Source organism: Ananas comosus, unplaced genomic scaffold, assembly GCF_001540865.1.
Source record: "Ananas comosus cultivar F153 unplaced genomic scaffold, ASM154086v1, whole genome shotgun sequence".
Taxonomy (NCBI): Eukaryota; Viridiplantae; Streptophyta; class Magnoliopsida; order Poales; family Bromeliaceae; genus Ananas; species Ananas comosus.
Window position 1 is genome coordinate 70,658 of NW_017893343.1, and position 23,660 is coordinate 94,317.

General features: G+C 38.7%; 3 protein-coding genes across 5 annotated transcripts; 1 reads left to right on the forward strand and 2 right to left on the reverse strand.

Annotated features, from left to right (window-relative positions):
* Window positions 1-1,758: 1,758 nt before the first annotated feature.
* LOC109705713 (putative ammonium transporter 4 member 1) lies at window positions 1,759-4,590 on the reverse strand. Its single transcript, XM_020226470.1, has 3 exons — window positions 3,261-4,590; window positions 2,541-2,826; window positions 1,759-2,414 (listed from the first exon to the last, which is right to left on the reverse strand). Exons 1-3 carry the CDS (start codon window positions 3,828-3,830, stop codon window positions 1,888-1,890), a joined length of 1,383 nt encoding a protein of 460 aa, XP_020082059.1. The 5' UTR covers window positions 3,831-4,590; the 3' UTR covers window positions 1,759-1,887.
* Window positions 4,591-7,274: 2,684 nt separating this feature from the next.
* On the reverse strand, window positions 7,275-13,171 carry LOC109705723 (binding partner of ACD11 1-like). 3 transcript variants are annotated; one of them, XR_002214851.1, is made up of 9 exons: window positions 13,027-13,171; window positions 12,798-12,901; window positions 12,482-12,560; window positions 11,899-11,973; window positions 11,732-11,794; window positions 11,281-11,618; window positions 10,382-10,505; window positions 9,022-9,136; window positions 7,275-7,561 (listed from the first exon to the last, which is right to left on the reverse strand). XR_002214851.1 is itself a non-coding variant. In XM_020226492.1 (9 exons), exons 2-9 carry the CDS (start codon window positions 12,811-12,813, stop codon window positions 9,116-9,118), a joined length of 789 nt encoding a protein of 262 aa, XP_020082081.1. In that variant the 5' UTR covers window positions 12,814-12,901; window positions 13,027-13,171; the 3' UTR covers window positions 8,844-9,115. The 3 variants fall into 3 exon arrangements, 2 of the variants coding, with proteins under 2 accessions (XP_020082081.1, XP_020082080.1); XM_020226492.1 differs by lacking the exon at window positions 7,275-7,561 and adding an exon at window positions 12,251-12,323 and having other exon boundaries at window positions 8,844-9,136; XM_020226491.1 differs by lacking the exon at window positions 7,275-7,561 and having other exon boundaries at window positions 8,844-9,136.
* A 1,267-nt stretch (window positions 13,172-14,438) lies between these two features.
* On the forward strand, window positions 14,439-22,898 carry LOC109705719 (DExH-box ATP-dependent RNA helicase DExH5, mitochondrial-like). The gene is made up of 19 exons (XM_020226480.1): window positions 14,439-14,821; window positions 15,091-15,245; window positions 15,362-15,449; window positions 15,551-15,787; window positions 16,105-16,200; window positions 16,403-16,591; window positions 16,710-16,869; window positions 16,977-17,107; window positions 17,788-17,958; window positions 18,043-18,315; window positions 18,864-19,058; window positions 19,508-19,711; window positions 20,224-20,293; window positions 20,427-20,575; window positions 20,762-21,070; window positions 21,166-21,225; window positions 21,342-21,494; window positions 21,572-21,682; window positions 22,056-22,898. The coding sequence occupies exons 1-19, from the start codon at window positions 14,582-14,584 to the stop codon at window positions 22,542-22,544; spliced, it is 3,480 nt and encodes a 1,159-aa protein (XP_020082069.1). The 5' UTR covers window positions 14,439-14,581; the 3' UTR covers window positions 22,545-22,898.
* Window positions 22,899-23,660: the final 762 nt, after the last annotated feature.

Here is a 23,660-nt window from a genome sequence, read left to right on the forward strand (position 1 = left end):
ATAATAATGGTAAAAATGACAAAGAGAACAACACGAACAAAGTATCAGAACTAAAAGATCAAAGCTGAGGCACATTTTTGGGCCCCAGCAAATAAGCCGGGACTGGCGCCTTCAGCTTGTGATGCGAGACTCACCTTTCCAAACTATGGTCCAATCCAGTTTGAGCACCAAATGACGAGTAAGATTTAAACTGGACCAAATTATTAGTTTAACACCTCCATACTTCAGCCCACTCAATGTGGCTCTGAAGTAAAATAAATTTATTTGTTCAACAACTCCAGTGCCGATATCATTGCACCAAATATCACTACTAAAGTACCACGAGTGTGAAGTGCGACAAAAGCTTGTCAAGTGATATGGTATGTAAGGATTGTTTAGACAAATCCAAGAAAAGATCTGACATCTGTTTGAAATGTCTCTAAGAATGGCGCTGACCGGAGGCCATCCATCAGTATATGCTGTGCCTAGTAGCATCAGCTAGCCTCTTGAGGTCGCCCGACGGGGCAGGAAGACATGTTTTTATCAGATACTGTGCAACCAGACAGAAAATGTAAGATGAGAAGAGAAAATACATTTATTAATTTGGATATTAAACAAAAACAATTAGCAAACAACGCACGCTGGCATTTTCAAAACATAGAGTTAGACTGCTGGCATATGAGAGTTTAGTCGAGAAATTTTCACAAATGTGCTTCCAACCATCATAATCCTTTTTTTAATCTAGCCAAGCATGCTAGTCAAGATACCGATCGGATTTTAATGACAGCAGCACGCATTTTCTACAGACTGCAGCCTTTCCAACTTAGGAGCACATAATTCTTTCTTCTTTGGCGGAATTGTCTGCTGTGGCTCCTGGCCCCCCAGAGGGACCAAACTTCATGCCTGGGAAGAAAAGATTGCTTAATTATCAGTGAGTGGAAAGGAGTTCGCCAACCTGAAATCCATTATTTGAGGATGGAGATCAGCATATATAGCATCCATCAACTCACTTAGTTTGTCTTGCATGGCTTTGCTGTTGCTGCTGCTACTGCTACTGCTACTGCTACTGCTGCTGTTCGAGGGCATATATTGTCTTAAATTAGTCCAGTTTACGACAATGTAGGCCTTCCACCAGTAGTCCGGTTAGAAAAGCACCAGTTTACGGCAAATTGAAGCAGAAAACGTCAAGATCATGGACAGGAATTGAAGAAGATTGCTGAAGTAGATGCTTAGAGGCTTTTTCTATTGTTATATTCAAAAAAACCAAACTCCTGTCTTCTTGTTACTGCCAATGTTATAATCAAGTAGAGGAACCCATTAATCGGGAGGTAGATAAGAGGTAATTAATCACAACTTACAATACCCGTAGGAAACTCTGACAGTTTTCTGAAAATTTAGGCACAAAATGCTCGCATATTTTGGAATCCTTGATCAATTGCAAAAGAATAGCGGGACTAGAATATTATTGTTAGCAGCAAGTGTTTGCTACTATCAACATTTCGACGCTTGGATGCCAAAAATTTAGGTTTTTGTGATGGTACCATTATGGATTCAAGAAGAAAAATGTTGACATATAGTAACAAATATTTTATTACTATTAATAGTGTTCTACCTCATCTCTCTCTCTATATATATATGCACAAGACTGGCGTGTTTCTTTTTGGTTGGAAAGATTCCTAAAAGCTTTTTTTTTTTTTTTTTTTTGAAAAAGAAAACAGGTCAGCCCAAAAGGACTGACCAACGTGTACTTAATAATGAAAGATTAACAATTAAAATTCCTAAAAGCTAATTATCTAATAAATGATTAGAAAGAGTACCGACAGATATTCACGCCTAATCAATTAAAATAGCGCCCCACTGAAATGATCTAATATTTACATGAGGTTGACAGAAGCTCGAAATGAATTATTAAGCAGCCTCGGCGAGGGTGGTCGGTAGTGCGAAATTCTGAACCCCATGGATGGACCTCTCGTACGTCTCTCCGTCCCCCCACACCGCATACGCATCCTCTCCGTGTATGGCGTCGTCGCCAATCTGCAGCTCATCGTCGCTGAGCCGCAGAGGAACGGCGAGCCTGACGAGCAAGCATACGAGCGTTGTGACAGTGACGTTCACTGATATAATGAAGACTATGCCGGCTAACTGCATCCCGATCTGGCGGAAGCCGGCGGCAGCCCGGCCCATCTTGAGGGCGTAGGCGAGACCGACGTACTTGGGATCGTCGCCGAAGAAGAGGCGGTTGAGCCTGGGCTCGGCGAATATGCCGGTGAGGATGCCGCCCAAGCTGCCCGCGACGGCGTGGGTGTGGAACACGGCGAGGGTGTCGTCCACTCGCTTGAGGAACCGGATCCTCTTGTGCAGCACCATCATCGTGAACCACGGGGTGCTTCCCGATAACACCCCCATGATGATCGCGGCCCATCCTTGGACCAGCCCTGTTACATTCATTCATTCATTCATCCATTCATTCATTCGGTTATAAACTATTTGTAATTTATCTGAGGGTGAGGGTGAGGGTGAGGGTGGGTGCTGTGTTGGACGTAGCACTAGCTAGTAGGTACCTGCGGCGGGGGTGATGCAGACGAGGCCGGTGATCATGCCTTGGACAGCGCCGATGACGGAGGGCTTGCCGAAGACGAACATGTCGAGGCAGAGCCAGACGAGGAGGCTGGTGGCCGTGCAGAGGTGAGTGTTCAGGATGGCCATGGAGGCGTCGATGTTCGCGGCGTAGGGTGCCCCCCCGTTGAACCCGGTCCACCCCATCCATAACAGGCCTGCTCCCGTTAGGGTCAGCAGGATATTGTTGGGTGGGAACCTCTCCCTATCCTTCGCCATCCGAGGACCCACCTGTGGATCGCGAAGCAAGTGAATCATCATCATTATATTTAAAAAGTTGAAAAAGCCCAAACTAAACAACCCGAAACGAGAAAAATCTGAGCTACTCCGAAATTACCATCTAATCTGATCTAATCTAGTTAGGCTTTGAAAACAAAAATAATACTAACAATCCGAACAAAATATCTTATCTTATCGTCGGAGGTGATTTCTTATCGTCGTGGAATCGCATTAAACGTACGTTCAGATTGTTTTGTGTGTTGTTTCTGAAAAAATTTGCATGGCGGCCGAACGAGATCTGAGCCGCTAGCTCTAGTAGTAAAAAATGAACTAGCTAGTACGTAATAAAAAAGAAAACTAGCTAGAGCTAGTAGCAATAATGAAAATGAAAAGTGGTACGACGTAATGAAAAGAAGAGTCGTGCATGCAGGAGGTAGCGTATGTACCCAGTAGGCGGCGGTCAATCCGGCGACCCCCGAAGAGAGGTGGATGACGTAGCCGCCGGCGAAGTCCATGACGCCGGCCTTGAAGAGGAAGCCGTTGGGGCTCCAGACGCTGAAGGCGCCGACGGTGTAGGAGAAGGTGAGCCAGAGCGGGACGAAGAGCATCCAGGCCTTGAAGTTCATGCGGCCGAGGAGCGCCCCGGCAATGAGGATCAGCGTGATGGCGGCGAAGACGAACTGGAAGTAGACGAGGGTGGCGCTGGGGTAGAGCCCCGCGAAGCCCTGGGCCAGCAGGAACCTCTGGTCGAGGGCGGCCAAGTCCGGGCGGCCCAGGAAGGGCAGCAGGCGGTCGCCGAAGGACATGCGGAAGGCCCAGAGGGACCAGCAGACGAAGGTGACGGCGAAGGCGTAGAGGGCCATGAAGGCCGAGTTCACGGCCCACTTCTTCTTCACGATGCTCCCGTATAAGATCACCAGCCCCGGCACGCTCTGCAGCCCCACCAGCGTCGCCGCCGCCAGCTGCCATGAGTTGTCCCCCTTGTTCAGCCACTCCGGCGCCGACTCGCTCGCCATGATCTTTCTTTTCTTTCTTTCTTTCTTTCTTAATATATTTTATATTTATTTATATATTGATCGATCAAAACTTCTCTTCCGACCACCAGGCCCCCCCTCTCTTTCTCTCTTTTTCTCTCTCTTGATAATGATGTTCTCCTCCTCCTCCTTCGAATTGCAACTTGGTGTGAGGATGGGAAGGGGAGATTACTGTTATTATTTATATATATATTATTACATATATTATATAGTAAAATATATATATATATATATATATAGAGAGAGAAGAGAGGTAGAGGGCGAAGAGGAATTGGAGTCGGAACAGAATATTTATATTTAAATTTTAAATTCGAATGAATTTAATTTAATTTAATTAATTAATTAAAAGCCATGTGGCAGTAGTAGTAGTAGTAGTAGTAGGAAAGAATTAATTCCGGCTGTCTCCGAAAGCGCCGGGGAGCCGCACAGCAAATTTGCTCCTCCGAATCAGTAGTCACAGCAAATTCGCTCTGTTGTTATCTGCTGTGCTGGATCCGAAATAGTAGGAAGCTGCCAACTAATCGAATCTTCAAGCCTCTCAGATTCCGTCAAACCAACGAGTTTGTTAAGATCCTCCCCCTCCGCCAGTCACTGCTGCCCGGACCTGGTACACCACGTCATCCATGGGCCGGCCCCCATTTTTCACCAGTATATTTTTTATATCTATTATAATAACTAATTGAATTAAAAAAATCAGCTAGTTTACTTTCGCTTCTACGGGGGGGCACCGTACGTCGGCGGCAAAGAAAATTTTTTTTTAAGAGAAAGTAAACTATTTGTTTTATTTATTAAGAAAAATAAATTTACCTTGAAAAGAGAGAAGAAGAAAGGTATACAAAAGTTTATAAAAAAGCCGAAAGAAAAAAAAAAGCAAAGATATTTTTTTTTTTGAACATCAAAGAGACACTTTTGTTAAATATGTATTCCTATATAAATTTTATTCCTAAAGCATATCAAGGATTTTTTTATCAAAATAATCTTATAAAAATTTATATTTAGATAAATAATCATATGAAAAAAAAGGGGCATACTAATCCTTTTTTTTCCCGACTAGGCGTTCAGGTTGAATTTTTAATTAAAGACGCCTTTGAAAAGAAGGTGAATGATTTACCGTTTTACAGTTTTCCACAAAGCCGGTGACTCATTCCTCATCTTATTTTTTTTTTCATATATATCCTAACAATCATATAAAATTTCAACAAATTAATTCAATCTTAACAAACAAAAAAAATCTTAATAATCTATCCATATAATTCTAACAGCCAAATAAAAATTTTAATAATTCACATACAATCTTAACAGCAATATAAAAATTTTAATTTTTCTATTTTTTATATATAATCCTAACAACTATATAAAAATTTCAACAAATCATATTTTTAATTTTTTATATATGATCAAAATAAATATATAAAAATTTCAACAAATTAAACATAATTTTAACTGTCTAAAAAATCTAAAAAGCAATCTTTTAGAAGGTGGTGAATCGTTCACTGTCATAGTAGAATATTATATAAGCAGTGAATCGTTCACCATTCACCGTTTTTAAATTATAATTTTTGTTGGTTTAAATGGACAAGCATCCTGTCATGTGACGGGAGGACATGTTGAGCCGAGTCATGTTCAAAATGGCGTGAGATTGGATGAGCCGAGTCATGTTCGAAGTGATGTGAGGCTGGATGGGCCGAATCACAATCGAGATTCGTGGGCGCTATTTCTGTACATTTTAAGTAAATTGATTGTATATTTCTAACCGTTCGAGCTTTTGGAATTAATAGTTAACACCAACGATATGACAATTTTGATCAAAACAAGAATATCTAAGGCAAATATGGGATGTGTAATCATACACAGCATCCATGAATCTTTCAAACAAAATTGGTAGCTCACCATAAATAGAAAGCTTAGTATGACAGCAACAAATGCCAACAATTAAAGTACTTTACACAACCAAATCATGGTCATAAAAAAGAATCGTAAACAGCAAAAATCACTGTCAAAAATCGACCATTATATTTTCGGACTGACAGTGGAATAATAAAAAGCAGTTTTCTTCTCATGAAAAAAGAAAAGGAAAAAGAAAAAGAAGGAAAAAAAAAAAAAAAAACCCAGCTTGAAACAAAATGCACAACCTTATGCTGAAGAAAAATCGACAGATAGAAGGCTGTCATTAATTCAAGCTGTTTTCTCTTTATGCAAGTTGATGAAAGGGGGCAATTTCATGAAGAAGACCAATCAAAAACTAAACAGTCGCCAGTAAAATTGATAACAACCTGACATATAACATAAGCACATCTGAAATGGTAATTGAAACAACTAAAGATCTTCGGTATAAACAGATTCTTACATTCTTCATGCCAAATATGTGTCGAAAACCAACAAAAAAGTTAATTGCCCCCAAAAAACTTGTATCAGTAATTAGAAATGAAGGTGTCTAAAAAGTAATTACCTCCAAAGTGTGTGACTCTTGCTCCATAAATCTAGCAGCATAAGTAAATACTGAAAAGTGAGGTACGAGGAATGAAGCCTGGTCCGAGATCTCTTCACTGACATCTTATGAACTCACATGAGTAAAGCCTAGGAATGGATCAAAGATTAAGGAACCAAAAAAAAAAAAAAAAACAGTCACGAGAGGATCTTGGACCAGCCTCCATTCCCAACACCTACTCTCCTTCTTCCAATATCCCTCTGCCTTTCTAACATCCATCACTCACTCTCATGATTCCCCAATCAAATATCTCTAGATTTTAGGAAGAAGCCCTGAGATCCTACTCCTTATGCATGCCATGATGGGTATATAATCTAAGACTGCACATGATGGACAGGACACTTTTTGTGCAAAATAATAGAAAATTAGGTGGGCTTTGCAAGAGATGTTGTCTTCTTCTATGGCATGTTCTTTATGGGAGTGAGTGGAATGAAAAGCTTTTGCAGGCTTTAATTGAAGAAAAGAACAGCTAAAATAACATGAAATATCAAGAACCTGACGGAACAACACTGTGGAGGCCTCAAATGGTGGGGAGAATGAGGGTTGTCCTTTAACGTGTTTTATCCGTGGTGAGCTGAGGTCCAGATGAAAAGGCCATCCGCAAGACTTCAACAAGACAGGATGAGGCCGGTAATGGCTTGTAAAGAAGGTGGAAAGTAAGTAGGAAAAAGATAACACCGACCAAAAGCTAAAAGCCTAAATACAGCAACATGAAGATGATGTGTGCTAAGATCAGAATTTATCATATATTATCCTGGCCAGATAATATTCTTAGAAAAAGCAACAAAAGATATAGAATCTAGCATTCACATGCTCAAAGTAAAGAAATAAATGTGACCAAGGGTGAAACTAGAAAAGTTCTTAATAAAGGGTTAATCAAACAATAATGCCGGGACTAAAGGACGAAATGAACTCCTTTGACATAATTTGATTCTTTTGAAGCACATAAATATGATTCCATAAGTTTAAAATCCAAATGGCGTATAACCTTTTACCATCGGTAAATATATATGGTCATCCACTGCAGATGGGGTAATGTATCTCACAAACTTACAAGGTCCTATCCTTTTGTCTTTTGGCTTCACCCCACCAAATCTCCTTTTCTCTCATTACAATTTAGGCTTTTATGATCCGTACTGTCATCTTTTGAGCCAATAATTCTCCTTCTCCACTCAGTTGGAATAATAATAAGATTCTTTCATTGCCTCAATCTTCCTCCTCCTTCCTTCAATTAGAAAAAACCATCATTCAGTCTATGGACCTTAATCGTGGTGTATAGTTCTTCTGATGCTAACAGGTCACCCGCAATGTACACACAGGAGAATAAAACAAACAATCAAGATGAAAGGACTATTCTCTTCATAGCATTATAGATAAATTCTAATAATCAAGAGTGTAACAACACAAGTATCTGTGACCCAAAAGTTCAGTAGCATTATGTCCAACTTCACATGTGTTTCTATGGCTCTAATTCTTATTATGAAAGGTAAAATGGCATGGCTTTTGTTTCCAAGAGTCAAAGCCACTAGGATACTACTTTGTAACCCCAGTTTCCTATCAAAATTACCGCTAAGCATCCTAAAGAGAAAAGAAAAATAGAGGCAGCGCAAATGTTTTGCTGTCAAAATCATTCAAAACATTATATAGCTAAAGTATATCAGAAAGGTGCGTAATAAGAATGTCTTCATAGAATGTTTTCATAGAGTGTTGTGATAATGTTTTGCTGTCAAAATCATTCAAAACATCATATAGCTAAAGTATATCAGAAAGATGTATAATAAGAATGTCTTCATAGAGTGTTATGATAGACGAGAACAGTTAATATTAACAAGGTAGAATAGACTTGTGTCCACTAATCAGATTTGACAACACCATACTCATCAAAAATATCTTGAATTTTCTCCATCATTCGGGTGTGCAAATTCACATATCAAATTTCTGTGCAGAGTTAAAGAATTAAAAGGATTGCCACTCTTATCTTACATACCTTCTCAATCTTCAATTTCTCCGAGTTTTATCCATTTATATGAACCCTCGGGGATGGCATCAACTTACCGGCTAACAAAATAGCACAAGCTCATCTTTCGGTTGTATTGGTCTCCTATTTAGGTTGCTAAAGCCCCTATTCTAAAGGCCCTGATATATAAGGGTCCACCCACTTTTTCAGACGTTCCTCAGTTACTTCAATGCACACATCTCAAATCAACCGACTAAACTTTGCTCAACAACTATATGCATCACTATTGCCTCCACGTTTTCGTTTCTAACCTTTTCCAAGTCCCTGCTCTTTCTGAATTAGTTCATTTGTAGATATACAGAGCTGGAAGTACAGCTTGCAATTTGATTTACACTGATGAGGATAGCCTTTATCTTGAACAACAAAATCTGAGAGAATAGCTGCACATAAAACCTTATAGATTCTGTTTGAAAATTCAACACATGATATGCTACAATGATTCGGAGTATATACTATGCAGAGCTAAGTAGCAAAATAGATGTGGACAACATTGTTTGGTAAGGAAAGTTTTTCCTCTCATTATATTCTAAAAAGAATGGATAATGTCAAAAACTTAAAATACAAAATGCAAGCAGCTGCATTTACCCAAAGCTGCCACCAATCACTCTGATACACAGGAAAAATTACAATCACAAGAAAAAGAGCAAGGTACAAGCTAAGAACATTACTTGAGATAATCAATGGCACACATGTGCAAACAAATGCTTGATTGAATTCGTCCAAAGGTACAAATAAAGCTTCCTCCCACACGATAATACTATCTTATGCAGCAACAGCTGGATCCTGTGTTAACAACAACAATATCAGAATAGGATTAAGAACATAGCACTATGCTGTTTCAAAATAATATTAAACATAGGGAGAGTCCTGGCACGACTTAGAGAAGTAATGGTCACACAGTGTTTGGTTGGAGGAATTTTATCACAGGAATAGGATAAACTTTGTAGATCAAGTTGTTATCCTCATTGCATTTAAAGGGATTGCCTAGGATAATTGGTTACATATGAGAACGGTAGGCTTGTAATATTTCCACTCAACTCGTGGAGTTGCTACTCCAGAAATATGGCTGCCCATGGAAATAGTTCCCGATTCTAGATTAAAATCCCACAAATGCCAACTGTATTTGGGGGGATACTATGGTTGAATACTGAGGACATTTACAGTTAGTTCTACTCTGAACATAAAAACTACAAATAGGAAAGCAACCATGAAATAATATCAAGAAGAAATAGTTGTAGATACTAATTCGTTTTGGCTTCTCTTATGAGGAAGACATAATGCCAAGTGCTCCAATTGTGACAACCGTCTAATATTTGTAGAAAAGATCCATACTAAAAGACAATGGCATAAGAGATAAGCTTATTTGCTATTCACATATTCCTTTCTTATTAAACCTCAAGGAGTTCAAAGAAGAAATCTATTGTCTACAGAATTTTGGATCCTACAGTTCCATAAGTGATAAACATGGCTAAATAATCAGATGACAGGTTCAGTCAACTTTTGCCCAGCCAGACAATATTTAAAATGATTTGAAGTTAATGAAAATAGAAGATAAAATAAAAGGAAACTACAACGCAAGAAGTTGAAAAAATAAATGCAAACTTTTAAAAAGTACACGCCAATTGTTATCTTTCCGGGGGGGAGAATACAAAAATTTGGAGACATACAAATTAAGAATGTAAATCTCTGCAAACTTGCATCATTTAGATTGATGCATTAGCTAGAAATAGTATACTGTATATAGGCTAATAGAATCATTAGCAATTCAACTATAGCATTTACATCTTATGTAAGCCACTGCCTCCTCACAATAAGAAGACCATGTACTCTGAAAAATTCCTGGTACATAAAACTTCTCCTCCATAGACTAGAAATCTTTTTATGCTTGAAGAATTGCTAATTACTATATGCTCGAAGAGGAAAACATTTCTAATGTGTTGTATGGCCATGCAACACTAGGTTTTAGAATATCAAATGGATGTCACTACATTACAAATAAAAGAAAAACAATCTTAATAGTCAGCTTACCTTTGCTGTTAGATTGGACACTGCCAATTGAAACTTCTCTCTTGTTTTTGTGCTTGCAGCATGGCTAGCCTTTGCCACTTTGCGAAAAGTTCCATTAAGCCAAGTAGTTCCAGCAGTTACATACCTATAACCAATAAAAACCAACTCCATTATTCATCACACGATTCATGTGAAGAGGCTGGAAACTCTGTGCAATTATGTTTATAGAGCTAGCAGCAAAAGATTGCAAGTCAAATCCATGGGTTATAACTATTCGGCAATGTCAGCATCACTGCCATTCTTGTTGATATAGCATGAAGCTCATACACGAATTTCAACATGACAATGTGAATAAAGCATCATTATAAAGTGGTTTGATCAAAGTGGCAAAGCAATCAATAAGACTTGGATCAGCAAACAGTTGGCTACTCATACGATGCTTCAGCACAAAATAATTCACATCAGCAGTACTTGTGGTGTGACAAGGCGGAAAATGATGAGCGCTGACAAGCTATCAGCGTTCTCTATATCACTATACATATAGATAATATTGAAGAGCTCCCTTCAACATTTTGGTAGCTTCTAGTTTCTTTGCAGCATGCTTTCCAATTTTGAGCAAATGGATGTGGCAATAGAATCTGTTACTTTAATAGCACAACTTCAATTCACAGCTACAGTGTACCAGCACCATAGGTTCCTTAACATAATTTGTAACTCAAAGAATAGAAGACATAAGACTGACAGTTTATTGGATAATAACAATACTACAGCATTTTCATATTTTATCTAAGCGATGAAAGAAAATGCTTGAGAAAGTAGATATGTTCAATGTTCCAACTCCCAAGTTTTATTTCCACTGTTTTGTAGTCCACTAGGATGGTCTCAAAAATACGGGGTGTTAAATATGGATAAGAAAAAACCTGTTAGTTTTCACAGCAGTGCCTGTGTCATTTAGCTTGCGCTCTGCTACTGTTATGGCAACGATCGTTTTGTCAGAAACATGTAACCTTTGATCCACAGATTTCACTTTCTCATTAACGACTGATATTCCAACAGAGATTTTCTCTGAAAGGCCAACCCTCCTATCGAAAGATGTAACCTTTGCTGATGCACTAGCCGTCCATCGATGCTTCTCGTCAAATGCTTTGGCTCTATTCACAGCGTCTTGTCCAATTGCTGAACCCCTTGCTAGCATGCTTGTCACGACATCATGGGCTTTACTGACATAAATCCGGCCACCGCTGGGACTCGTCTCAACCTACACGGTGAAATAGAAGCATGCATTTCAGGACCGAAGCTAGTCAATCAGAATGATAGATACATAGAAGATTTCAGGGTTTGAGAAAAGCTTATACTGGAGATTAAAGACACCTCAACAGTCGGTACAAAATTTCCGGTAGAAGTTGAGCTCGTCACCTCATTTACCATAGAACGCTGGATGATGTACAACAAGTTACAGAAATAAGTGATGAAACCAAGCCAAATCAAATGCAAATTGGTTGGTCCCAAATATATATATATATATATATAAAACTTACCCCCTCAACGATAGGGATATAAATGTAATTCTCGGCAGGAGTTATGGTCACTATCCGGTCAACAATTGTAGCTCCCTGCACAAGGCAGAACAACCAAACCTCTCGCAAATATTCAAATGGTTTATTTATGAAGTAGAGTATTCTTGCTTTACGCGTGAATGGGAATAGATTCTACATACTAAATAGGACGAAATGCTTGTCTAGCCTCAAGTAGTAACTTTTTCTGCTGTTTAAATAGCAGAAACACCAGAACACGGAGGCAGTAGTCTGGATTGGAAAAGGTTTGCCTCTATGTAATCCAATGCTTAAACAAAAGCACACCATAATCTATTTAACAAGCGGATTTATTTACCTTAACTAATGCGGCAAACTGCTGAACCAACAGCTTTTCCAATCTCGACACAATAAACGAGCATTTCTTTACCCTACATATGTCGGTATTACAATTCAATAATGTGCTCCCGCAATGATTGTGTCTTGCGAGCTAAGGTCATTTACCAATAAGCAAGTTTGATTCCATAAAATTCTCAAGTAAACACTATAGAATGATTGGGAACCCAAAAAGTCTGAAGAGAGAGCATACCGACAGCAGCAATGCGATCTCAAGTGCTTTCGGATCTCTAAATGTAACATAAGCAGTCCTCCCATTTCCCACATCACCACTGGCCCCAACAAACACAGCAAATGTTAGAAAGGATACTGAAACCCTAAAACTAAGCTTAATTTAAAACCTGACGAATAGTGCACATGCAAACAAACAATGAATAACAACGAACACTAGAAGCTACATTGATTAAAAGAAGGAGGAGGGAAAAACACAAAAAGGAAATAAAGAAAGAAAGAAAGAAAAAAGGGAAAAATCCCTGATTTGATTGAAATCTGATACAAGAGATACTTGCCTTTGGATCTCAACATACTCGATGTCGCCGGAGAAGGAGAAGAACTCTCGAATCTCCCTCTCCCCGGCCAGATCTGAGATGTTCCCCACTCGAACCGTTCTTAGCTACCAAGCGAAAATCCAAAAACAAAAAAAACAACAAATGGTATGAAATTTCCACAAAATTTAATTAATCAATTGAGGTTGTCACAAATTTAGATAGGAAAACAAAATTTAGGAGCTTCGATTACCTCCATATAGAGAATCAAAAAGCAGGGGGGAAGCACAAATAAACAAAAGTAGTTTTTTTTTTCAGGTGTTGGATTTCAATCGCCGTCACTCTCGGTCTCGGCTGCTCCGCAGCGCGTTTTATTTGGCGGAAAACTAAAGCTCGAAGAAAATCTAATAAAATAGTACACCCATCGAATTAATTACTAGTATTATTAAATGGCGAAACTACCCTTGCGTTTCTTTTCGCCAGCAAAGGGGACATGGTGTCATATGTAGAGTTAGCTAGGGGTAGCTGGAGAATGGGAACGAACGGAAAAGAAAGATTCGACCCGTGCTCCAGAGGGCGACCTCACTTATTAGTATTACCTGAAAAGTCGGGCCCACGCCACTCCCCTTCCCTACTTAAAATTACCGCAGTACCCTTTCTCTGGTTGGGCAGTGCGGTCCGTGCGGATAAAGGGAGGGCGTACCCGACCCTTTGATTCAAATCTAAGGGTGATGATTAGGCGGCCACATGGGTGGGACCCGCAGATGGACCTGTCTCCAGCTCAGTCAAAGAATGTATGCACTGATACACATTCATTCCATTCTCTCTGCGCATGTGGCCGGTGCAACGGCTCTGCCTTCTCTTTTGGTTTGGCCTCTAATTTCCAAACTGGAAACGAAACAAATAAAGGAGAATTAAGCTAGTTCTCACATGGATTGTGATGGTAGGAAAATTCAGCTAGAACTCTTCATGTGATTAGCAACCACATGGTCATCGTGATGTTAGGAAAATTATGTTGGAACTCTTCCTATAACTAGCAAACCACAATGCTTATCTCTCGAAGCGGACCTTCTCTGTATGTATTAATTGATACAATTTGATTATATTTTTACTTTGCCCCACACGATTATTTGGAAAATCTCTTAAATTGCCACATGATTTTTTTTCGCCAAAATGTTAAAATATCAAATTTGGTGATAATATAAAGTAGATTAGCGGGGAGTTCGGCTGCTATACTATCGATAGCACAAAGCACTTTGTGCTATCAAGTTTTCTACCATTAGATTAACCAATTTGATTATTTTTACTCGTTAGATTATATTATTCAACCAATCACCCACTCAATCCTAGAGGGCCCACATCATTTTAACCGCACATCTTTTAATTCAATAGTAAAAATTTTAATAACACCAAATTATTGGAGCTATTAATAATATTCCGGCCTAGTTCGATTGGCAGGTTGCATTTTGTCCTGTATCCGGTCAACATATTGGACCAACCTGGGCTGCGGTAGCCATTTTTTTCTTTTTTACTAATGGGAGATAAACGCAAACCACGTACTATTGTATTTCGTTCGATTGGGCCTTCTGAGCCCAATAGGCCTTTTTGAGCCCATTTGCATCTCCACTGTAGGCTTTGGATGGATCTCTCCGTCCCAACTCCCAAGTCCCAACTCACTCGTAAAACAAGCGTGGCAGAAGTAGAACCCCCGAGACACCCTCGTCGTCCTCGTCGTCTTCGCATTTTCCCTCCGAGCGCCACTCCTCTTCCCGGGGCGACGCGTTCCCGGCGATGATCCCCGTAGAAGGATGCATATCCCCGGGTCAGGGCTAGGGTTTCTCCTGAGACTCCACAGGTCCGCGGCGGCGCCGCCGCTGGATCGCAAGCACGGAGCTCTCGCTTCCCTCTTTGGGAGCTTTATCTCCTCCTCCAATGGCCGTGGACAAATTTGTGGTCGGTTCCGGTCTGCGGAGCGCCGAGGGTTCTGCGGATACGCTCTCGAGCAGTTCTCTGATGACGAGTACGAGTGCGAGTACGAGACGCACAAGGTGCGGAACTGTTGGTGCTGTGATAACTGTATTTTGCTTTTACTATTTAGTGGTCTAAATAGCTTTATTCTATTAAATATGGGTGAAACTTTGAATCTTTAGTTATGGAGTTCCTTTAGATTAGTCTGGTGCATTGTTTATCTCGGACTGTTTTGAAATTTTTATCGATATTAGAAATTTATCTGTACTTGTGCTTGCATTGTTCTGGTGTTTTTGTTTCCCTTAAATTCTACTTGTTATTCACGGATAGAGCTATATGTTATTTGCAGCCATCTTCTTCAGTGGCCAACATTGATGAGTGGAGGTGGAAACTTAGCATGCTCTTGCGGAGCAGTGATGAACAAGAAATTGTTTCTCGAGACAAAAGAGATCGACGCGATTATGAACAGATCTCCAACCTTGCAAGAAGAATGGGGCTTTACAGGTAGTCGAGTGCTACTCTTTCCTGCATTCTACCTCTCCCTTGCTTTAACAGGTAGACTTCTTCTAGTGTAAAACTTGCTCATTCATTCCATGCTTTTTTCCACCCAACGTGCATAGTGAGCTCTACGGGAAAGTGGTGGTGGCCAGCAAGGTTCCTCTGCCAAATTACAGGCCTGATCTTGATGATAAGCGGCCGCAAAGAGAGGTGATAGCTAGTAGTATCCAATTTTGTGTGTTGTACTTCTGACAGGTAGTTAATCTGCTCTGTGAGAGTGGTGTTCTATTGTTTTGCCATGCGTGTTGCAGGTGGTGATCCCTCTTAGTTTGCAGAGGAGAGTCGAGGGTCTCGTCCAGGAGCACCTTGATAGGATGATGCTGACATCTGACAAAGTTGGTGATAACTCGCAGCATAATGCTGTAGCTGAAAATACTGAGGACATTAAAATGGATGATAACCAAGAATCTTTGATTGATGGGTCAGTTATGGAGAAAATTCTTGAGAGAAAGAGTTGGCGTTTGCGGAATCTGCAAAGAGCCTGGCAGGTTGACTATTTGTTATATGCTGCTTGTTGACATTAAGCCTATCTATATAAAAGTGCACTCCATAAAGCAAGTGTGAAAAATCTCAGCCGATGACTCATGTAGTTGTGATATCTTTAGATCATAGAGGAAGTATTAGATGACAAAAGTTTGTATATCCAAATATTTTGTACGAATGGTAAAATTTTTACTTTCAGATCTTGAGTCAGCTTGTGCTTTTTTGATACTGTAGGGTTGTTTTGCTTCACCTATAAAGTGTTATTGGTATTCCTTCATATTATTGTTTATCTGATGACTGATTGAATCCATAATTTGATCAGGAATCTCCTGAAGGTGTCAAGATGCTTAAATTCAGGAGATCACTTCCAGCGTTCAAGGAAAAGGAGCGACTCCTGTCTGCCATTGCTCGTAATCAGGTCTTAATTTTTACATATGTTTTTCCGTTATCTTTCTATATATGCTACTTGCATCTAATGCCTCTGTTGTGTTGGTCAAAACGAACATCTGGCTCTTTAAGATGATGCACAGATGGCTTGTTCGGCCTCCCCAAAGCTTCTGTAGAAAGTGAGAATTAAATTTGTCTCTTTCCTTGTAATATTTAATTTTATTCACTGACAGATCATAGTTATCTCTGGGGAGACTGGATGTGGCAAAACAACTCAACTGCCGCAGTATGTGTTAGAATCTGAGATAGAGTCTGGTCGTGGGGCATTCTGTAATATCATCTGTACACAGCCACGGAGAATATCTGCTATGGCAGTTGCAGAGAGAGTTTCTACTGAAAGAGGCGACAATCTTGGTGAATCAGTAAGATTCTTGTGAATAATTATCCTTGTTTCCTTACTATATTCTAACTTCTCAAATATAGTAGCTCTTTTCTAGAATGTTTGTTACAATTTCGATACAATGGTAGTCTCTTTGATAGGTTGGTTACAAAGTTAGGTTGGAGGGAATGAAGGGAAAAAATACGCATCTGCTGTTTTGTACTAGTGGCATTCTGCTTAGAAGATTGCTTGGGGACCGTAATCTTAATGGTGTAACTCATGTTTTCGTTGACGAAATTCATGAAAGAGGCATGAATGAAGGTGCTTTTCTTAACTCTGGATAATTTGTTTGCCTTATTAGAGGGCCTCTGAGTACAACCTACTCTTTGGCAGGTACTTGGTACTTACACAGCTATAACATTCTGCAGATTTTTTGTTGATTGTGTTAAAAGATCTTCTCTCGCGTCGACGGGATTTGAGATTGATTCTGATGAGTGCCACTTTAAATGCTGAATTGTTTTCAAGTTATTTTGGAGGGGCTCCTATGATACATATTCCAGTAAGTTCTTTTTCTTTTTCAATTTACATAGATTTGGCATGTCTTTGCCATGTGTTCTGTCCTTCTATTACCACACTATGTTCATCGATACTATCGCTTTGACGCTTTATTGACTGGGAGTTCTTTGGGATTTTATTTCTCTTCTTTATTGTTATTTTACTCATTGCTGCAATTACTATACAATCGTAGGTGCTTTTTCTTGATTTCGATATATATATTTATGAATAAGATTGTCTTGGTTATCTTAAATTAGTTGCTATTTTCTACAGTTCTCGACATTGAAAGTTCGAGGGTTTAATTCTTTCCTGTTTTTTAATCATTCACTGATATCTTGGCTAATTATTTTGATCCCCAACTTCCTAGTCCTCAGCATCAGGAAATTGGTTCATAGTTCTTTTGAGAAAGCTTTTGTATAGAGGTTATACCATAGTCGTGAAGTATCTATTATTGGAGCCTTTTACAGAGCAAATATTTTATAATGTCCATTGGTATGCATTATCAGTAAATGAAACTACATTCTCTTTTCAATGTCAGATCATAAAGAATAGTTCAAAATATGTTTCACATTTGAATACTTGTGTTCTTGAAAGAGGGGCTGTACTTAGCATTTGAAGCAAATGCAAAGTTGGTAGATTAGCTTACCAGTCTGTGTTTAAGGTTACATTGCATGCTTATTTCAGGGCTTTACATACCCAGTAAGGGAACATTTTTTAGAAGATATATTGGAGAAGACGGGATACAAGTTAACTTCCTCCAACCAACTAGATGATTATGGTCAAGATAAATTTTGGAAAACTCAGAGGCAATTGATGCCCCGAAAGAGGAAAAACCAGATCACCACTCTTGTTGAGGTGATATTTCATCACCATTTAGACCAAATAATTCCATTTTTATTTTGGTAAATAGCTGCAGTGATTTTTGCTTTAACTATGCAGGATGCTCTTAAAAACTCGAGCTTTGAGAGCTACAGTTCTAGGACACGTGATTCGTTGGCGAGTTGGAACCCTGATTGCATGGGGTTTAATCTTATTGAGGCTGTTCTTTGCCACATATGTAGGAAAGAGAGGCCAGGTGCTGTCTTAGTTTTTATGACGGGGTGGGATGATATTAGCTGTGTGAGAGATCAGCTAAAAGCACATCCACTGCTTGGAGATCCTAACAGGGTTCTGCTGCTTACATGTCATGGATCAATGGCTACTTCCGAGCAGGTAATTGCTGCAGTTCTGTCTCCCTTGTAATTTGTTTGCAGTTGTTCTTTCACTGCAGTAAGTGTATTAATTACTTAACCATTGGGGTTATCCCTTTTCTGCCTTTGGATACAGTTTCTTGTTAATGCAACGAGCAAAATTTGAATTTTCTTATATATGCTTCGAAACTTTACAACTTATCTTCGGTGCACATCTGTTTTAACATCTGCTATATGGTTAAAACTTAAAAGGAATTTATTAAAGGGTTTTCATTGGTGTAGGTAATTATTCTCTGAATAATAGGTCACACCTTTGCCCGTAATGTGACCTTGTAAAGCATGTTTTAAACTTGTGACATGTCCATGTAATACACAGTGATTTAGTTTTACATATGTTCATGATGAGACCCTCTCATATGCCTGTGATTCTGTCTAAATTTGATGTTGCATAGGGATATACATATATACAAGAAAGACACTGTCTTTGTGTTTGTCTCTTATATGTGGATGCTAATTGATGCGTTTATGTTTTTTGTTCTAATGATTTAAGGATGCTTTTTGATGTTACAGAAACTTATATTTGAGAAGCCACCGCCTAATGTAAGAAAGATAGTCCTTGCTACAAACATGGCAGAAGCAAGTATTACAATTAATGATATTGTTTTTGTGGTGGACTGTGGGAAAGCAAAGGAGACCACCTATGATGCTTTAAACAATACTCCTTGTTTGCTCCCGTCCTGGGTTTCTAAAGCTTCTGCACGCCAGGTAAATTAAGTTGTGCTCTTTTATTAACTCACTCACTGATTTACATTACAGCAGTATTCTTGTTTAGCTTGTTATGTTTGTAAATGTTTAGGTGTTATGTTTGCTTGTCTTGATTACCTTTGCTCTATATACACGACTATACTTTCAATATTAGCTTTCACAATCTAACTTTAATGTCAGCCCACTCAAATCAATCTCCATCCTACATAAAAAGCTCAAAACTATTAAAGATACAAGAAGTTGAACTCTTTGGGTACCCGCTAAGTATACATTAAACAATTAAAAAAAACTGAACGGTACATAAGGTGTTTTTATTCCAAATAGATGCAACAGCCTCTAAACATTTACTTGTAGATCATCATGATTGATATTTGCCCTAAGACATGGGAAACCTGTATATTGGAACTAATAAAGACATGCCTTACCTTTTTCCTTTGTTACTTGTTCAGAGAAGAGGCAGGGCTGGTCGTGTGCAACCTGGAGAGTGCTATCACCTCTATCCAAGATGTGTATATGATGCCTTTGCAGATTATCAGCTTCCAGAGCTTCTTAGAACTCCTCTCAACTCTCTATGCTTGCAGATAAAGAGTTTGCAGCTTGGTAGCATAGGGGAGTTCCTCTCGGCTGCTTTGCAGCCCCCCAAGCCCCTTGCTGTAAGTAATCTTGACCAGTTCAATTGCTCAAATTTGACATATTGACACTTCTTTTTATTGATTATTGTTATTCTGCCTAATATTTTTTTTGTTTTCCCATTTTTCTTTTCATACTTCCGAAGTTGAATATGTTGTGTTACAGTATATAGTTCTATTGACCGGACAATAATGTCATAGGTTAATTGGGCATAAGTTGTTTGTCTTTTTTGTGAATTTTCAAAATTAACAAGTTTTTAATTCCCACTAATTGAGCAACTGTAGTTCTTTGTATGTAAGGTCCTTGATTCCAAATATTTGCTCTGTTGGATCTTGATCTTTTTGTTGTTATGAGTTCGTGGATTGCATCGTTGTAGTAGTAATTAAAAGCGATAGATGGATTACAGCACAAGTCATATAGTTGCTTTCTTGCTTGTCCCCAAATTTATGTATTTGTTGTATCATTCATTTAAATTGCAGTACTTCTAAAAATTATGTTGGTGCTTTCATGATACTGAGAATCTGAAAATATGTAGGTCCAAAATGCAGTTGAGTTCCTGAAAATGATTGGAGCATTAGATGAGAATGAGAATCTCACAAATCTTGGTACGCCTTATATTTCAGTTGCATGACAGCATGCAGGAGAGGGACCTAAGCTTGATTACTGCTTTTCTTGTATACTTTTCTAGTACAATAAAGTGCTGAATTTGTAGGCTTGTGGGTTTCTCTTTCTTTGTAGGGCGATATCTTTCAATGCTTCCAGTTGATCCAAAGTTAGGAAAAATGCTTATAATGGGTGCTGTTTTCCGTTGTCTTGATCCAATTCTCACTGTGGTTTCTGGATTGAGCGTCCGGGACCCTTTCCTGTTGCCCCAAGACAAGAAAGATGTAAGGAACATTGCTGTTAGTTCCAAAAGGAAATAGAAAGTTTTATATTGAAAATTTATTCCTCTTCAAAACTAAGTGGGACTTGCATCTGTTCAAAATTTTTCTCTTTGTTGATGATAACACTTTGCCTAGTAAGTAACTGTGCATTATGAACAAATTTGTTTGACTCTTTGCATTTATTAATAGTTGGCAGGAACAGCAAAGTCAAGATTCTCTGCAAAAGACTACAGTGATCACATGGCCCTCGTCCGTGCATATGAAGGATGGAAAACTGCAGAAAGGGAAGGCTCTTCTTACGAGTACTGCTGGAGAAATTTCCTTTCTGCTCAAACTCTCCAAGCAATCCACTCTCTTAGAAAACAATTCAATTTCATTCTAAAAGATGCCGGTCTAGTAGATGCTGAACCTAGCATGAGCAATAGCTTGAGTCATAACCAATCATTAGTTCGTGGTATTGTATGCTCTGGGCTCTTTCCTGGGATAACTTCTGTTGTGGTAAGCTATTAAAAACATTTCTTGTAAATTTTCATGTGGTTTTTTGTTTATGCGCATTGCGCAGCCCATTTATTTTGAACTTTTATCTTTTGTAGCATAGAGAAAATTCCATGTCTTTCAAAACCATGGATGATGGCCAGGTCCTGCTTTATGCTGTAAGTTCATAATGCGAACTCAAAACCTTTCTTTGCCTTAGCATTCTTTTGTGCATTATTGCTCGAAAAGAGAAAAATACAGCATATTGATGTATACCTTTGATATGTGGCATCAGAACTCGGTGAATGCAAAATACCAGACAATTCCCTATCCATGGTTAGTGTTTGCTGAGAAGGTCAAAGTCAATACCGTGTTCATCCGTGATTCAACTGGTGTATCTGATTCAATATTGATACTATTTGGTGGCACCCTTACTAAAGGCAACATGGTATAGCTTGATCTTCTTCTTTATGAATTTATTGTTTTGCATCAGATAAGCTGACCTTGTATGCTCTTGAGTTTTAGGCGGGCCATTTGAAGATGCTAGGTGGCTACATTGATTTCTTTATGGACCCAAGTTTGGCAGAGTGCTATCTAAACCTGAAGGAGGAAGTGGATAAACTTGTTCAAAAGAAGGTGAAATTCTTGGAATGTCTTAATTATTATGCTTATGCAGTACAGAGGGACATTTCATCATTAAGTTTGTGAATACTTTCAAAATAAAAATAATCAAAAGAGAATAATGAGAAAAATTGTATCCCTTGAAACAAGAGAGAGAGAGAGAGAGAGAGAGAGAGAGAGAGAAGAGGGGAACAGGAAACCCAAGTTGGCATGAAAACTACTTTGATAATAAATAGAAGATAATAAGGAGATTTTATACCAACTAGTCTTACATACCAAAACAGATTCTTTAATGACCTTGATTGTGGCATATTACTTGGCTGCACTCATCCTAAATTCTGTCTAGCTTATAGTAGGGTTAAATTAATTACTCTGTTTCCAAATGCAGCTCCAAGACCCCAGCCTCGATATCCACAAGGAAGGCAAATACTTACTGTTTGCTGTGCAAGAGCTGGTCGCGGGTGATTTATGTGAAGGAAGGTTTGTGTTTGGCCGGGAGACAAGCAGAGCTAGGGTTAGTAACACTGAGAATAATAACAAGAGCAATATCGTGAAAGACAGGACGAACCCTAAGAGCTTGTTGCAGACGTTGTTGATGAGAGCAGGCCACAGCCCTCCAAAATACAAGACGAAACACCTCAAGACCAATGAGTTTAGGGCTATAGTGGAATTCAAAGGAATGCAATTCGTTGGAAAACCCAAGAGGAACAAGCAGCTTGCGGAGAGGGATGCTGCCATTGAGGCATTGGGGTGGTTGACGCATACTTCTGATAGTAGCAAACAGTATGAGAACGATGACGACGACTCTCCACTCGACCTCACAGACAACATGTTAAAACTACTTAGTAGGCCAAGGCGGAGGTCTAGGCGACATTAAGTTTCAGTTGTAGATTATCTATTGGATGAGGTCCTGGAGACAGATATACGGCCATTCGCCTTTTTGTGGGTAATCTACTCGAATAACTTTGTCAGGACGAGGAGGTGATGATTGATCCTATGTATCATCCGCTTCGTTAGGTTCGAGCTGAAACATGTTCAGTGATTTAATGGTTGGCGGAGTATGTGTCAGTGTTGCTTTGCCCAAAGATTTTGCCCCCGTTATGTAAGATTATACTCCCGCAAGATGTACGGTGATGCCATGTATTATTTATCCATTGTTACATTGTATATTGTTAATTTTTAACAATCACATAAAATAAGATTAATATAGTTGATTGGACATGCTGGTTCATTATCTTGTGTACTGTAGTTTGTCGAACTAGAAATGTTCTGTTATAAAATTTGTTGTTGTGGAAGGGATCTGCACTATAAAAGGATCTAAAATATAAAATAAATTTAGAAAAACAAAAGAAATCTCTGGTGAACGGGGACTGCAAGCTGGGATTTGGTTTAAGAGGAAACCCCCTTAAAAACAGAGAAACAAGTTATCATTGATTTTACTCTTTTTACAATTTATCTCATTTAATTTTTTTTAGTTCACAATTTTATTTTAGTTTTCTCTGAGGGTTTTTTAGTGCAATAGTCTTCCCCTAAACTTTTATTTTAAAAATAGATCTGTTAAATTTTTATTTGTAAATATAGTCCTATAAAAACGATAAATGATCATTCATCGTTTTTAAAAGCGGTGAACTATTCACCGTTTTCTTTCTTTTTTTCTTTTTTTCTTTTTTTTTTTATATTTCTACGATGGTAAAAGCGGTGAATGATTCACCGCTTTTATTCTTTACTCCTAATGAGGAGTTATGAATGCGGTAAATCATTCACCGCATTTAGAAGTCTATTTTTATAATTTTTTTAAAAAAAATTATTTTTATAATTATAAAAATGGATAGGATTATTTATAAAAAAAATTCTTTCTCTAACGTTTGTGGGTAACAGTATTGTAAGTAGATTGGATGCTTTGAGTGAAAAGTATGCTAAACTGCATAAAGAAAGACTTGTTATAAAATATCTCATGATGATTTGCATTATATCATTCTCTATAAAAGAAATT